The following is a 13,170-nucleotide window of genomic DNA, read 5'->3' on the forward strand; positions in this document are numbered from 1 at the left end:
CCACAACCTTTCTCTTAAGATTCTTTCTCAGGATTCGTTCACCTGTTGATAGTGTCCTTTGTTCTTGCGCGATGTCGAGACGGAGGATGATCTCAAGGGCCATGTGGAGATGGATTTTGTGGTTCGAGAAAATGGACCTGCTCCACTTGCGAAGACACTGACTTGTTCTCTTGAGCTTGTGGAAAAGCACTTGATAGGGCTCAGAGTGGGTGGTTTCCTCATTCCAGGCATCCTGGACGATCTTCTTGAAGTTAGGCATTTTAGTCCAGAAGTTTTCAAAACGGAAAGATTTTGGCCGTTTTGGCCCCTTGTCGCTAGCCAACACGAGCGGGCAATGGTCCGAGAGCGAGGACGACAGGGCATGGAGAATGTGTGTGCCGAAATCTAGGTCCCATTCCTCATTGCAGAAAAAAGAGTCTAATTTGCTCAAAGTCGGATTAGTCTGTTCGTTGCTCCAAGTGAACTTTCGATTTTGTAGATGGATTTCTTTCAGCTCACAGGAGTTAAGGGCATTTCGAAAGCGCACCAAGCGAGAGCGGTCCACATTTGCACGGTTTTTGTCCCGGGCACGATAAACTTGGTTGAAGCTTTCCGTCACTAGCCATCTAGTGCCCTGTGCAGGCTTGAGGCTCACAAGCTCTTGGAAGAAAGAGTCTTTCAGATTACTTCTCGTAGGCCCATAGACTGAAGTGAGTTTGAAGGAGATGGGAGTAAAATTAAATCTGCATATGAGGGAGCTGCCCTGCTCTACTGATCCAGAGGAGCGAAGAAGACGTACATTAATAGAGGGTTGATCCAGAGGCAGTTTTGTTCCATATATTTGTGTCACCGCACTTGAGGACCAACGTAGCAGCGGTGACCGGATAAGGGAAGCAGATGATGCCGAGCCAAGTGGCTGCCTTTGATTTCAACGCGAGAGGGAGAGCCAAGCTTGAAAGCGAACTGGGCATTTTTCAAACTACCAGCACGGCAGCTACCCAACGGCAATTCTTTCTCGTCATGCTGTTGTCGCGTGTGGTAGGTAGGAGTGGCGAGCCCATGGGCGATTGGCTTCGCAATCCATTTGCGCATTTGTGCTTGCCCACTACTAGCAATCATCATTATCTTTCTTTCGAAACGGAGTCAAAAATTTTACCTCATCAATTAATTAAGAAAAAAAGAACTATCCAGTTAATTAATGAAAAACCGGACGAAAACCAATACAAACGAAGCAATGACCAACTACTCATGTGGCAAAAAACTCACAACCGCACAGGCGGCAACCACTAGACTCTTGGAAAACACAAAATCCACAAACCCTGACACTGCTCCTACGCCAAATGACCCCCGACAAGAACTCCTTGACACAAGACGTCAGACACCTCCCAACACACAACGACAACCCAATCCAAGAGGATGGGCCGAGAGACCGAAGATCATTCATCAAGCAGCAAGAGACGCCTTGCCTATGGCGCCACTCTTGCCTTTGCCTACCTTCTTTTGTTTGCCTTTTATTGGCGTCCCCGTCAGGAGGCAAGCAATTGACCTGCCCAAACCAGGTCTAGCAACCTCCACACCAGCAAGCAAGTCACAAAGTTCTTTCGCGAAGAGATCATTGAATTTGGAGTAGGTGCCCACGCACTTGGCTCAATGGTCATGCCACTCACAGGCATCACTTGATCGATGGTCGCAGATGAGGGAAGGGCAGCAACATCTAAAACTTTGTGCTCCATGACACCGAGAGGTAGGCTAGACGGTGCCTGACACCCAATGGACTTGGGCGAGCGAGAGATTGCAACGTCGAAATCAACACACTCCTCGGCATCCATTATCTTGCTAGACTCCAGGGATGATGCTGGCGGTAAAGCCACAATCGAGATCTCAGGCAGGTCTACCTTCAGGTGTTTGACGGACAAAGGCAGAACCGGCCCCCACACAGTTCCCGAAGCTCAGGCATGATCTGTAGCACCGGAGTAACAACCACATCATTGTCTAATCCCTCAGAGGCTGACGACGATGACCTGGCTCTAGCACGAGGGGAGAAGCAACCATGAAGCTCAGCTCCCCTCTCGATCTCGAAGCTGTCACCAGGCACAACCAAAGGGCGCAACACATGAGCATTCTGCAATACTATCAGCGCCAGGGAGAGCTCGCGTAGTGCAGCCTCAGCACGCTCCATGAAGCTCTCCATCCGCAACATCCAACCTTGTATGTAGTCAACGACATCACGCAGAGGTTGAACCGTCTCCTCGAACCGAAAGAAAGCCATACCAAGCAGCTCAGAACGCAGCAGCTCGGCCTGGCTCCCCAAGGTAGGCCGCACCAGGATATCCGCCGAGGCCACTGAGCCAGTAGAAGTAGCAACGATCGATGCCCAAGAATCACGACAAAATGTCTTCGAGAGGGGTGAGGCTTCTTTCTGGACCTTGTGAGGAGCTGAAACTTGTTGGTGCCCAACGGGAACGCGAGGCAACAACGACACAGTAGGGCTCCCCAAGAAGCTGAGGGGACGCCAGACATTGCGGCACTCACGAGCTCGATGACCATTCTCAAGGCACCGAGAACACCTAAAAGGATCTCGACAAACCATTGCACGGTGACCAGGAAGGAGGCATCTGCAACATCTACCATGAAGCCAAGCGGGGACAGGACGGGGAGCCAATGCAGGGGCCAGTGAGTCCTGGCACTGCATGTTGCGCTGCGGCAACACCTCTTGCCAACCTCCACATGAATCTGCATCACACGTCATGTCCGCCCGAGTAGCCGGAAGCGGAGGGGCCAGCTCGTCGTCATCTTCACCTTCTTCGTCGCCGATAAGAGAGCTCCACGAAACAGGTGGCTCCGTGCCCAGTTCCGACGAAATGCCGACAGGATTTGAGGACGGCGCCGCTTTCACAGGAGTCGAGGACGATGTGATGGAGCCAGCAGGAGACGTGGACGACGCTTCAGCAGTCGCAGCTGAGGGTGGCGGGGCTTCTGCAGGAGCCAAGGATGACGTAGCAGCGCCGGCACGAGTCGGGGACGGCGCGCCCATAGCAGCAATCATCATTATCATCAATGCAACTTGAGCAAATGGCCTTTTGCCATACTTAACTATACTATAGCGAGCATGGTTTTCACTTTCATTTAATCGAAACTTCATAAATTTCATTTCTATCGGTACCTTGGTAGATACTCAAGCAATTGCCTTTTGGTCAGAATATTTCAGCGATTACGGTCGTACACACAAATTAGTGTTCAAATAATCTTAAACTATTATTTGAAATTTCAAAATACAAGGTGGAATCTGAACCAAATTCAAGTGGAAAGCTTCGGTCCTTTGGCCGGAGTGAAAACTGAAAAATTCAGTGATTTTGGTTATGACTGAAATATCTTGAAATTTAAAACCGGCTAGCAAGTCACGGGCGATCTCAATAAATAAAATAAAAATAAAAAGAGCAAGTCAGGCGCTCACACTGACACCTAGAGGACAAATCTTGCAGCTACATAATATGGATGGATCAGTCTGCCAAGTGGCTTCTTTTGAACCAATCGAAGGGAAGCTAGTACTGTTAAGTGCTCTTAACTGGTTTAGAAGCTTCACTAGCTAAGAATGGGTGAAATGGAAGTCATCTGATGGCTCAAGTGTGAGGTGACAAACTTGATTCGCAGCCAACAGTGTGGAGAAAGGCAATCTGAAAAGCTAGATTTCTGCAATCATAAGCACCAAAGATTCACCCAGAGCAAATACAGGTATATTGTACTCCTTCCGTTTCTAAATATAAGTCTTTTTAGAGGTTTTAAATAGACTACAACATACGAATGCACATAGACATATTTTAAAGTGTAGATTCACTCATTTTATTCCATATATAGTCTTTTGTTGAAATATCTAAAAAGACTTATATTTGGCAACTGAGGGAGTATTATATAGGAGCAAAACATTTTTACTAGGACAGTAATAATAATACAAGCAAAAAAGAAGCCACATAGTATTAGCATGATTCACCCCAAAATACAACGACAATATCTTTAGGTAAAGCTGCGGCAGAGCAGCTACACAATCAACAACAACGCCACACGTCGATCAACACCAACGCACGAACAACCAAAGGCAAAAGGCGATAGGAACTGAAGAAGAACATGCACGAACGAATTAAGCGTCTTATTTTTGGATGTACTCTGGAAGCCTCCTCCTCCTCCTCTCCTCCACGGTGGCGCGGACGATGCTTCAGACGTTGATGGGCAGGGGCTCGCCGTTCCACTCCTTGAGGCACTCCAGCATGGGGTCGATGAGCTTGTTCTGGCTGATGCCCAGGAAGACCTTGGTGCACTCCTCGCCGGGGGACAGCAGCTTCTCGCCGGTGAGGTACACGCAGCCGAGCTCCTCGCGGACGAAGCGGTACAGCGGGAACGACCTGCTCTCCTTGATCAGGTTGGGGATGGGCGCGGTGCCGTTCTCGAAGGCCACGCGGGCGGCCTCGATCTCCCGCGGCAGGGCCGACCGCAGCTCCTCCTCGAACTTGTTGATCTTGGAGAACACCGTGGCCTCGCTCTCGGCTTCGCCGGGGCCGGCGGTGAGCGCGTGGTCCACGAGCACGGCGCGCAGCTTCTGCATCAGTGGGTAGTTGGCGCTGCAGGCGTCGTCGGCGTAGCTGAACACGGCCTCGCGGTCGATGGCGGTGATGAGGCTCTTCTCGCTGAAGCGCGCGCTGGAGAGGTCGCCGGTGGGGTTCATGGTCAGCACCTTCTTCGACACCTGCGTCACGCAGTTCTTCACGGAGGTCTTGATGTTCTCCTCCAGGTGGCGGAGGTCGATGGCCTGGCACAGCGCCACCATGTATGTGGAGGACATGAGCTTGAGGATGTCCACAGCCTCGGCGGTCTTCCTGGCCGACACAAGGCCCAGAGAGTTCACGTCCTGGTTGTGCTGCTCGGCACTCTGGACATGATTGGTCACCGGGTTGGCAAGGTACTGGAGCTCAGAGCAGTAGGAAGCCATGGCGATTTCGGTGCCCTTGAAGCCGTAGTCCAGGCTCGGGTTGCGGCTGCCTGCCAGGTTGGAGGTCAGCCCGTTGTTGTAGAACTCGTTGACGAGCTCCGAGAACTGCGCGAACATGAGCTTGCCAATGTTGGCGATGGCGAGACGGGTGTTGTCCATGGACACACCGATGGGTGTGCCCTGGAAGTTGCCGCCATGGAGCGCCTTGCCACGGTGGACGTCGATGACGGGGTTGTCGTTGACGGAGTTGACCTCGCGCTCGATGGACTTGGTGGCAGACCGGATGACCTCGATCTGGGGGCCGAGCCACTGGGGCGACGTGCGGAGCGCGTACCTGTCTTGCTTGGGCTTGAGCTGCGTGTCAATCTCGTTGACCTTCTTGGCGTGGCCCATGAAGGCGCTGCCGGCCAGGATGTGCTCCATGATGGCCGCGGCCTCGATGGAGCCGGGGTGGTGCTTGAGCTTGTGGGTGAGGTGGTCGGTGAACTCGGGCTTGCCGTTCATCACCTCGCAGAAGACGGCGGACAGGACCTCGGAGAGAACAGCAAGGACGTTGCAGTCGAACAGCACCGTGGCCGCAAGCGCAGAGCCCACGGACGTGCCGTTGACAATGGCGAGACCCTCCTTGGGGTTGAGCTTGAAGAAGCCGCCCTCGATGCCAGCGGCCTTGAATGCCTCGGCGGCGTCCACATTCTTCCCGTCAACAGTGGTGGCCTGCGCGTTGGGGCGTCCGGTGATGAGACCGGCGATGTAGGACAGCGGCACAAGGTCGCCGGAGGCGGTGATGGTGCCCCGGAGCGGTAGGCAGGGGCTGACGCCGGTGTTGATGAGCTTGGTGATGGCCTCGAGGATCTCGAAGCGGATGCCGGAGTAGCCCTGGAGGAGGGTGTTGATGCGCACGAGCATGGCCGCACGGGACACCTCCGCCGGCAGCGAGTGGCCATCGGCGCCGGGGCCAAAGATTCCGGCGTTCAGATGCCTGTACGGAAGACAGCGACGTGCACATGGTTCGTTAGTTGCAGGTGAAGTAACAGATAACAGAAGGACGGAGATGTACGTGGCGGTAGAGTTAGTCGCTGGATCATGCCCTCTGTTATTGCTGAAAGCCAGACCATGATGCTCAAACAACGTAGAAGTAGTAAACAATTTTTTTTGTGTGTGTTTGGATATGATGGATGACTTGGCTCCCTGCTAACTGGCAGAGGACTAGATCTACACTGCATACAATGAGTATCTAAAGATATTTTCTGAAAGTTGTATATCTAAAGAGTTCATACCTTTTCTTTGCGACACAGAAAACTTTTTTTTTGACACAGAAAACTTCTTGATGGGTTACACAGCCTATAAGCATGTTCATCTAGGCAACTTCACTGTCCAGTTTATACCTTTTCCTTGGCACATTTTGGCTGAGCATGCCAATTCACCCGGCCGGCACAGGCGCAGGTGTCCTACGCGTGACTAGTTTATCGGGGACGCATGTGCTTGTGCATGTTCCCGGCCGGCCTCTCGCGGGGCAGGAACGCGACGCGACGCGAACCAACTGACCGACGAAGCCCCGGCACGGTCCACATCCGCTTAATTAGATCTGCCTCTTGTTTAGTTTCTTTATTTCTTTTTCACTACTATACTGCGTGCGTCTCTGCGTCCTGCTTGCTTCCATCAACTTGTCACCGTCGATGTACTATGCAGCAAGCACGGCATGGCACGCAGTTTAAAGCCTCGACTTTAAATGCCTATGATCTGTCTATTTTCCGTTTCTCATCAGGACGTGCTGATGTACACACCTGCATGAGGTAACGGGTCTGGCCACTACCATGAGACGGACTACGTGAGGATGTATTTACTGTGGTATTTTGTTTCCATTTTTGCCAGGCTCCTTTCCATGGCTGCGCATGCCACGGCACATGAATCCCAGGAGGCTACAGCTAGGCAAAAGCTAGCACTTTTTTGTTTGCTTTGCTTAAAACACCGAAATTTTTCATACTAGTTATTTGACTGACGGATGGGCCCAACGCATGGAGTGAGTAAACATGCATGATCTGGACGCCGATCAGCTGCGGAAAACAAAGGATTTGGGGGTGAATTGGTTACTACCTGAGGAGCTCCACCTGGAGGGCGGGCCCGTCCTTGGTGCGGCGGTGGGAGGTGCCGCCGAAGCCGGTGGTGACGCCGTAGATGTCGCCGCCGCCGGCGAGGCAGCTGAGGATCCACTCGCTGCTGGCCTTGACGCGGGGCCGCGCCTCCTCGTCGAGCTCCACGGAGACGCCCGACGCGTCCTTGGCCTGGGCCACGGCCGCCACCTGGCCGACGCGGAGGCTGGCGCCCTCGATCTTCACCACGGGCTCGCGGAACTGCGCCACCATCCGCTTCACCTCGTCGAGGTGGCTGCCGGTGAGCTCGGCCGCCGCCGCGCCCCAGTTGAGCGGGTCCTTCTCGACGATGGCTCCGTTGCCTGCCATTCTCTCGGTGGGTGGTGCTGGTGGCCGGCGAACTGCGCGGAGGAGGAGGAGCAGGAGAGCCGAAGAAGAGCCGGAGGAGATGGTGGTGAGCTCTTCTTGGAGGGAAACGGGAGCGGAGTGGCAGCTTAAATAGCGCAGGGGTGGCGAGGTAGGCGGGTTTAGGTGGGCGAGGACCCCTATCCATCGAGCGGCCTCCTCCTCTCTGCCGCACTGCTACTGCCTAGTGGGTTGGTTGGTGACTGATACGCTGGATCTGCCAAAGTTTTTGCTAATATTCTACTTATAACTTTCCTAAGAGAATATTAATGCTTAATTACACCCCTACTATGAGGTCGAGGAGAAGAGAACAGCACGGTTACTAAATACAGGGAAGATTAAGAGAGAAATCCTAGGATCCGGAAACAGCTACAAATACATATCTAGTACTCCCTCCAGTCCTTTTTACTCTGCACATTGAATTTGCCGAATGTCAAACTTAACTAAGTTTGACCAAATTTATATTAGAAATTATTAGCATCTATAATATCTAATAAATATAATATGAAAATATATTCCGAGATGAATCTAATGATATTGATGTTGTTATGTAAATATCAATAATTTTTTATATAAACTTGGTCAAAGTTGGATGAGATTGACTTTAAACAAACCTAATATGCAGAGTAAAAAGGACCGGAGGGAGTATATCATAAAAATATCTTTTATCTTTCTTCATCCATACACTCGTCCTGGAAAAAAAAGAAAACATTTTTTAAATTTGTTTCTACTGACGAGAAAGCTAAACGAGGGAGCGAGGAGCAGAGAAAAAGAAGAAGGGAGAAACAGCCTCACCAACCCTGAAAAGGAAAATCAAGTTTCTTTTTCTGAGTGGAAAAGGAGGAAATCAAGTAGAAACTGAAGTTTATTCGCAAAAAAAAAAGAAAAAAAAAGAGTAGACACTGAAGTTGTTGGCGAGGTAACTTTGGTGCGCCCACTGAATTACTAAAATCCGTGGGATTTCGTCTTTGTTCGGCCTATACAGTTGGATATGCGTCGGTGTTCGCAACTGTCTTGCTTGCTTGCACACATATAACCTTGCCTCCGCACCGCTCATTACAACACTCTTCTTCCCATCCACTCATTGAAACTTGGTAAGGCTCCAGTGGTTCTAAAATGATCGGATGGACACTACCAAAGAACAGTGTCGTGCTATCAAAAGCAGCTGCGGGTCACTTCCTAGAAAATGCATTTTTTGTGCCTTGGAAAACAGAAGCCTGGAACATATTCGGTTAAGTTTCAGGCTTGCTTATGGGCTTGGACAAGCAAAAGTGCCTAATTTTGCTCCTGACAGGAGGAAAGGGATGGGATGATCGTAGGATACATGCATGTGTTGGACAAGGGACGGACGGTGTTATAAAAGAACAAATGTGTTTTGGCACAATGTAATGCTTTTTTGTTTTACTTTAACAGCTACCTACTCCCTCCGTTCGGAATTACTTGTCTCGGAAATGGATATATCTAGAACTAAAATGCGTCTAGATACATCCATTTCTGCGGCAAGTAATTCCGAACGGAGGGAGTATAAAAGAACAAATGTGTTTTGGCACAATGTAATGCTTTCTGTTTTACTTTAACAGCTAAAAAGCTAAGGTATGCGTGAAGGAACATGGATCTTCATCGGTTTCAGACTTTTACTTCAACTTTTTTATAGTTTAATTTGCTCTAGTTAACTAGTGGTACATCATCAGATTTACCAGTATAATTGCCTTTTTTTAGAGAATAAAAGAGTTTTATTGCTCAGTAATGTTTAAAGGGATACAAGCGGGATCCGGAGGCCCTGAAAACCAAACATGTCAACCCTCGCTATGGGAGGATGAAAATTTCTCTAAAGCATGTGCATCCCTATTGAAGTCTCCCCGCTCGTTGTCGAAGATGGCCAACTAGAATATATTCTTCCCACTTTCAATCTCCTTCAAATCGCTACTTAGCTTGTGAGTTTATTTCCAAGTTGCCGAGTTTTTTTATCACTTCTTAGTTATTGCAGGTTTTAATCGGGCGACATGTTTGAGATCTTCGTTACTATAGGTTTTAATCGGGCGGTCTAACAATTTCTCAGCCCAACAAGCTGTTCATTTCCAATAAATACATCCTTCATGGACCTTCTTAGTACGTAGACAACGGTATGCATATCTTTATACTCCTACTTTATGTCAAATTTTCCTCACAAGGAAATAGGAGGAATGTAGAGGCTTATAAAGAGAATTGAGAAAGAGGGTAGGAGCTGGTCGATGGCAGGGCTCTACAAAGGTAATGTAGAGGCTGTGTTTGCAGGCTTAGCTAGGTGGGTGAGTGGGGAGGAGTAGCCTAGTTAACGTGCGTGAGGTGGAGTTGTACTTATTGGTGTAAGGTTCACACCTTTGTAAATGACTGGTCGAGGCTTTCTATGCCTTTCCTTCTTTAATATATGATATGCACACTCGTGCATATTCGAGAAAATAGAAGGAATTATGTCATCCTTATTTAGTTTATCGAAAGAAGTAGCCTATTCGTCGGCCTAGAAACCATGTAATTTATCATAGACGATCCAAACGTTGAAGTGACTGTTTAACTATCTCAAAGTAGTACTCTTGGAAGATGCAGACTTCTACCATGAGAAACGGAAACACGGGATCTATGAGAAAAAGATGGCATAATAAGTGTTGTACCTGTGATCCATGTTTTAAAGACCTTATGACCTTGAGATTCCATGATGGATGAATAAGGTAGGCTATACGGCGGGCTGGAGCCCTGACTACTCTCCTAGTAGTTCCGCCCTCGGGGCACATCGATTTACGAAGAAGTATGTATATCAGAAGGGTGATGGGGAAAAGAAGGGCGACACCTTAAATAGATGTTGGGTTACCTTTGGAAAGAGTCGTCTGCCACAAGTTTGATTATTTTGCCTTTATGTGGGCCGGATAACGTGAATGGTTCTACCCTCAAGGGCCATGTGAAAGTTTGAGAGTGCCAGTGTCTCTCGATTTGTCGGTACCTATTTTAGGTGAGCTCTTTTTTGTCGAGCAACTATGTGGAAGATATGTCATGCCAAATCTTGGCACCCGAGTGCATTGCGTGAATGAGGTGGTTTGCATGTCGTGTTAATTTATATGTCTCATTTGTGTATTCTATCAAGAATATATGTAGTATGATTTAGGATGAGTTTATAGATTGGTCAAGAAAATTGTCTCGAACTCAAGTAGATAAATGTTGCTTTAGACCTTCCTGATGATCAACTTTGGCAAAAGAAAGTCTTGTAACACTATTTATATAATGCCTTCTAGCGCGACTTAAAAACCTTTGCTTATATAATTATGTTTTTGTTGTAAACAACCCGAAATTACATCTAGAAGTGGTGTGTACTTGGCTTTACAGAGATAAGATTGATGAATAGCTTAACAGTTGGTTCGGTCAAACAATGTGGCTCCAACAAGACTCTAACTTGCATAATATGTTGTCCCATTAACGCGTTCTTTTAAATTTCACATTTAAATATTTTGCTTCTTGATTATCCCCGGTGACTAGTTAGGCTATCCACTTAGCTGAAATTAATTGTATCCTAGGATGGTTTATTCTTGATGCAGTCCATCCTCTCGATGAGGTGATTCACGAGATCAAGCGCACCTGGATTTGGATAAGGATTCTGATTGGTTATTTGATCCTTTTTTATTGGAGTGACTTTGAAGAATGACTTTTCCTTGGGTTAGATATTCCACATATGTAGTCTCGGGAAGCTAGAAATATTAACATTGTGGTGGCCCCATTTTATTAGAATGCCTTTCTTTTAAAATTTGTGGTTAATGACCTCTTCTTCAATTTTGAGATCAACATTCTCATCTTCAACTTTGTTGTCAATGCATTAGCAACAATTCCATAATTGCTAGGCATCTGGGAAAATCAAGGGGGTGATGTTACACCTAACTTGAGGGTGTGGTTGGTAGGGACATGGTTTCAACACGTTGATAATACACTAATTTGAGGGTGTGGTTGGGGAGGGACATGGTTTCAACATGTTGATAATACCCTTATTATGATCCAACTAGAAGATATGGATGCCCTTATGTAGGATCGAAGATGGTGTCTAGAGGGAATGGTGAATACATAGTTATGAAAATTAACCCTTTTCGTTGGTGAGTTTTAAGCTAATTATTCCTAGTTGTCTAACATGCAAGTCTACAAGCGAAAGAGGAGAAGTGAAACTAGAAATAAGTAACTAGTAAGGAAAAGGAAGCACAAACACTGAGACATTTCCCGAGGTTCATACTATTAGCGAAACCTACACTATTTGGTGGAGGTTGAGGCACAAGTCCTAGGACCACAAAGGTCTTGGCTAGGTTGACCACCAAAGATATAACATGCCTTCCCTACCATGGCAACCATTAAGTAAGCCTCGCTCAAAGTAGATCTTCACGAAGAAGGCAATCTCTGAGCATTGTATGAACTTCTTGATTCCTTCACACCTTAAAGTCTCTCAAGTGACACTCTAACTCAACATGGCACCTGCCAGGTTTGGGTGCGCGTAATGGTCGCCCAAAACCGTACCCGTCTCATTATTTTCTGCCATACTTGTACCCGTACCCGCACCTCGGGTTTCAAATTGTTCCCATACACGTACCCGATTGGGTGTGGGTAATACCCGCGGGTGAAAATACCCATCTCGGTCACCTTCTCCAATTCATATTTCATCATGTATTTTTCAACATTTATGCATATATATACATAACATTTCAGCATGTATACTTCAACATTTCAGTATATATACACACCATATTTTAGCATTTGAGCACATATAGATGATGATTTGTTGTGCGTTGGAATGAGAAGAATATTATTAATTTTCAGAAAGGATAGCAATAAGCACCAAATAGATGGCACTAAATAATGTCCAGTTACATACATGGATGAGTAGCCTGTACATGATCTTTTAGAGAAACATTCATATCTAATTTTTTTCAATTACAAGACAAACACAATTTTCTCTAATTTTCTTTTATTGAAAGTACTTCTGCAGCCCCTACTTCGAAATAATCAACAGAAGGAGACTATATAATAAGATCAACAAAACCGTGAGTTCAAAAAACAGATCAATGCAATTAAACAAGATCATGCACATGGAAAGGGGAGAGGATTTTGTTCGAGGTTAGCGGTCCTACTTGTTAGAAGAAAGTAGTATATGGGTATGCGGGTACGAGGGTACGCGGGTATGGGTATTGCATTCCCATACCCATACCCGGCTTACCCGATGGGTACAATTTTTTCCCATTTATAAACCCATGGGTATTTATTTGTCCCAAACCCTTATCCTAATAGGGCTTTTACCCGCCGGGTTTGCGGGTTGCGGGTATCCATTGCCATGTTGAACTCTAACTGTCTAAGAGGCACACATCCTCCAAGAGTAATGATGATTGTTAGGTTTTAGCTTATTAACTAGTTGCCCCCCAAGTGCATGGGTTTGTAGCAAGCAACAAGACTTTTCCTCAATGAGAAAGTAATGCAATCCATGGAGGTACAAGGTTCTTACACTAATGATTAGCTCTGTAACACAAATAAACTTCATGTGTGCCCCGACAACACTAACAAGGGTGTCAAACTTGCTAGCTTTGGAAGCAGTACAAGATATTAAAAGATAATATAATAGTAATTTTTTTCGTACTTTTGGAATAATGATAAATAGAAATAAAACCGCATGTAAAAGTTTTTGGAAGTGTTTTCTTATTATCAAAGCTGGGCCTAGGT

At 47.3% G+C, this 13,170-nt stretch overlaps 1 protein-coding gene across 1 annotated transcript; it reads right to left on the minus strand.

Annotated features, from left to right (window-relative positions):
• Positions 1–3,923: 3,923 nt before the first annotated feature.
• Positions 3,924–7,865, minus strand: LOC123137534 (phenylalanine ammonia-lyase). The gene is made up of 2 exons (XM_044557323.1): positions 7,055–7,865; positions 3,924–5,939 (listed from the first exon to the last, which is right to left on the minus strand). Exons 1-2 carry the CDS (start codon positions 7,417–7,419, stop codon positions 4,190–4,192), a joined length of 2,115 nt encoding a protein of 704 aa, XP_044413258.1. The 5' UTR covers positions 7,420–7,865; the 3' UTR covers positions 3,924–4,189.
• Positions 7,866–13,170: the final 5,305 nt, after the last annotated feature.

This window comes from Triticum aestivum, chromosome 6B, assembly GCF_018294505.1.
Source record: "Triticum aestivum cultivar Chinese Spring chromosome 6B, IWGSC CS RefSeq v2.1, whole genome shotgun sequence".
NCBI lineage: Eukaryota > Viridiplantae > Streptophyta > Magnoliopsida > Poales > Poaceae > Triticum > Triticum aestivum.

Bases quoted from the DNA above. Each gene is read 5' to 3' on its own strand.
- LOC123137534 (XM_044557323.1), bottom strand. From the start codon at position 7,419: ATGGCAGGCAACGGAGCCATCGTCGAGAAGGACCCGCTCAACTGGGGC. The intron at 5,940-7,054 runs GTAGTAACCAAT...TCTTCCGTACAG, and splicing joins CTCCAGGTGGAGCTCCTCAG to GCATCTGAACGCCGGAATCT.